Source organism: Austrofundulus limnaeus, unplaced genomic scaffold, assembly GCF_001266775.1.
Source record: "Austrofundulus limnaeus strain Quisiro unplaced genomic scaffold, Austrofundulus_limnaeus-1.0 Scaffold21, whole genome shotgun sequence".
Lineage (NCBI taxonomy): Eukaryota > Metazoa > Chordata > Actinopteri > Cyprinodontiformes > Rivulidae > Austrofundulus > Austrofundulus limnaeus.
The window spans coordinates 250,524-253,767 of NW_013952423.1; the positions used below are offsets into that span (position 1 = coordinate 250,524).

Sequence of the window (3,244 nt, forward strand, 5' to 3'; positions counted from 1 at the left end):
GTGTGTGGGGGGGGGGGTGGCCGTCCACAATAATTTGATTCAGTCTAAATCAGCCCCAATAAAATGACATCATTTGCTCTAACAGTAGAAATGAACCGGTTAAGTACACAGCTGATATCTTTAGGTAACTTTGACCTGATTTCAAAATTTATGATGTCGTTAGGAGTGCAACGGTACAGAAAAATCACGGTTCGATACTTTAGTCTCACAATTCGATAGTTTTTCGATACAAAAAGAGAAATGTCCATGCCCCTTTTAAACTTGTATTTTATTTAAATTAATTATGAACATTTGTTTAACCTCAAAAGTCCAGTTTTTAAATTAAATGTTGCTGAAACAGCAAGTTTCTCAGAGGATCTGCGCTCAAAAATGCAGCCTAGGTGGAGTAGTCGAACACAGATCCACTTATCCTTCAACATAGAGACAAGTTGATAAAGTAAATTTTAAAAATCTGCATTGTTCCATACAAGTGTGTGTTGAACCTAAAGCACTGTATTGACATGGTTCGATACGGGTACATGTATTGTTGCACCCCTAGATGCCATACATGTATGTTTAATCCTAACAGCTGAAAATGACATGCAGGGTTTTAATCTGCTCCTGACACATTATGACTGCATTTGTTGAATTGTGTTGCGATTTTTYCTAACCAAATTGTAGTGCACCAGGTGAATACTCTTGGAAAAATGAGAAATTTCTTTATGTCATATAATACGTCCTGAAAATGTAAAAAAAAAGTTTGTTGCTGTTGGAAAAAGTGAGCCTTTCCCTGAATGTTGAACTGACGTGGAACAGAACAGTGCAGAGTAAATACAGAGAAAAATATTAAGTAAATCACAGTAAAGGCATTAAAATACATTTTAACCCCAAATTATCTTGAATCATTTTACAAAAGTATAATGATTCAATATAAAATAAATAAATAAATAAATAAATAAATAGGCAGCAAGCATACCCCCCAAATGTAGACCGATGGTAGACCTAAAGCTACACTCTTGATTATCAGGATATGTTAGATTTAATTGATGGGCTCCATGGAAGAACAGCATGAAAAAGCCGGTGCTTAATTTAATAAAAAGCTGCGCTGTTTAGAATTTTTTCCCCCCAAACATGTGAAATAAGGTGATTTAGTAAGATAAAAACCAAACCTGAACTGTAAAATCATCAAGGACAACTTTCAAATCTCCCCTCATTATGTTGAGAACACCATATAAAGATGGAGTCTTGTGTGACGAGTGCAGAGCGGTGAAAGCTTGCACTTAAGCAGGAAATTCAATTATGCTTTATCTCAGTTTTGCTGYCATTTCTACACAATATAAGAAGGAATTGAGTCATGTGGTCACTCAGCTTCAATCTGATTATATGACGACTTCATAAATGAGAYGCTCCATCAAAAATCCTGCTCTGTCGTAACAAGCAATATTAACAGCAGCTAAAACATATAAACAAAGGAGGGTATAATTGAAACCCTATTAGCAGTCTTACAACGCCGCCTCATTTCCCTGTTTCTCTCCCCGATAATAACACCTGCTCTGTCGGGGGTTGATGTCTAAATGGATGCAGAAGCATATCTTAGTTCAACAGAGACAAACAATTATTGTCTCTCTGTTTGTTTGTGGCGCGCTCGCTCGCTCCGTCCCCACATGGCTTACTGCTTAATTAAGCACACAGCCTCTGTGGAGGGGTCTGGTTTCTGCCGGACCACCTGATAGGCCTGGATGAGTTCAGCCTGGAATGGACTTATAACACAATTAGCAGCTTCGATAAAAACTGTTGGCTCTAATTTAGCAGAAGGTCACCCAGACTTGTTATCAGTTCTGATTTTTAACCCTGGAATAGTGATRAAGAGAACATAATAAGCTAATAACTCAAATCTGAAGCCCTAAACATTATAATAATTTATCTGAAGAATATTTTGTATCTCATAACAGTATAAATAAGTTATTGTTGACATAGTTTTTGTAAYAGCATGACTCAAAATTCTGCAACCTTTTCAAATATTACAATGGTCAGCTCATTCAGACGATGGGTGCAATGATTTTAGGATTTTGTACCCTTTTTGAAAATGTTTTCAGTTTAGTTACAATTTTTTTTCCATAYAAAATATTAATCTTTGAGGTTTTAAATGCAGTTTTTCTACTTTTAGATTTAGCCAGCTATTTACTACTTGTTTGTAGAAACGCAGTTTCTCTCATTTCTGTTTTTATTGGTTGCATTCTAAGTGAAGCATCTTAGAACCTAAATGTTTTATTTAAACAAGCGGGAAGCTTGTCGTTTCTCACCTGGATGACGGCACTGAACCAACAGGTGTTTCCYACGTTCCGGATCCCCACGGGACACTCGTCCTGACGGATCCAGTCTGCGGGGCTGCACATTTCACTCTGGGCCTCGCATCTCTTCCTCTTCATCCTTGCGGCATTTTCCTCGGCGCTGGCCTCCAGAGCCCTGACAAATATTAAATTACTTCTTGAAAAATGATAATCCTTCAGATTCATTAAACACAATGAAACTAATTCTCTGATCCGTCAACAAGTCACATAATCAAAATAGAACATTTTTTTTGCAATTTATTGCATCTGAAGATGCTCTTTTCACAGCTGAGAACAAAATATTTATTTTCAAAATCTGACAAGGTTGTTATTAAATTTAGACAATAGAGAAAAGAGAAGAATAGTTCATGTTTTTTGATTTCATTGTTCATTATTTTTGATGCTTTATTTTTTTTCCCATTTTTGTAGAATGCTCTATAACTATGACCTATAAGCTAACAACAATAATAACCCTAATAATCATGACTATTATTAATGGAGCTATAATTTTGAGCAAGAGAAGAACAATCACTGTTTCAGGTTCTTAAAACTTTCTGTGTGATAATCAGCAGAAACTAATACTGTACTACAAAAAATAACAATGTTACTAATAAAAACAATAATAATTGACAATCATAGAAGTGTTTCTCTTGTACCTGTGGAGTTCTCTCTCTTCTTCCTGGACTTTGTGAGCCTCCTGCAGGCTGAGTTCAATGGCTGCCTGCAGTTCATCTTTAGGAAACAAAAAGGAAGTGGACAACAGAAGCTCCATGACTCAAGTAAAGGTTTCATGATAAACTATGAAAAGTAAAACAAAAAAAGTTCTCATAAAATGCATCTAATGCAGTAATCTATTTTGTCTTTATTAGAAGTAAAAACTGATTTTATAACTAAACAGGAAACCTGTTCTCCTTATCGTGCACCCTAGAAATATT

At 35.7% G+C, this 3,244-nt stretch overlaps 1 protein-coding gene across 1 annotated transcript in view; it reads right to left on the bottom strand.

Annotated features, from left to right (window-relative positions):
- The window catches only part of usp28 (ubiquitin specific peptidase 28), a 21,802-nt gene that overhangs the window by 13,389 nt on the left and 5,169 nt on the right, over window positions 1-3,244 (bottom strand). Inside the window, exons 3-4 of the mRNA XM_014003939.1 lie at window positions 2,966-3,041; window positions 2,283-2,445 (exon numbers count right to left, since the gene is read on the bottom strand). Coding sequence (XP_013859393.1) covers window positions 2,283-2,445; window positions 2,966-3,041 — 239 coding nt within the window. The remainder of the gene's footprint in view (window positions 1-2,282; window positions 2,446-2,965; window positions 3,042-3,244) is intronic.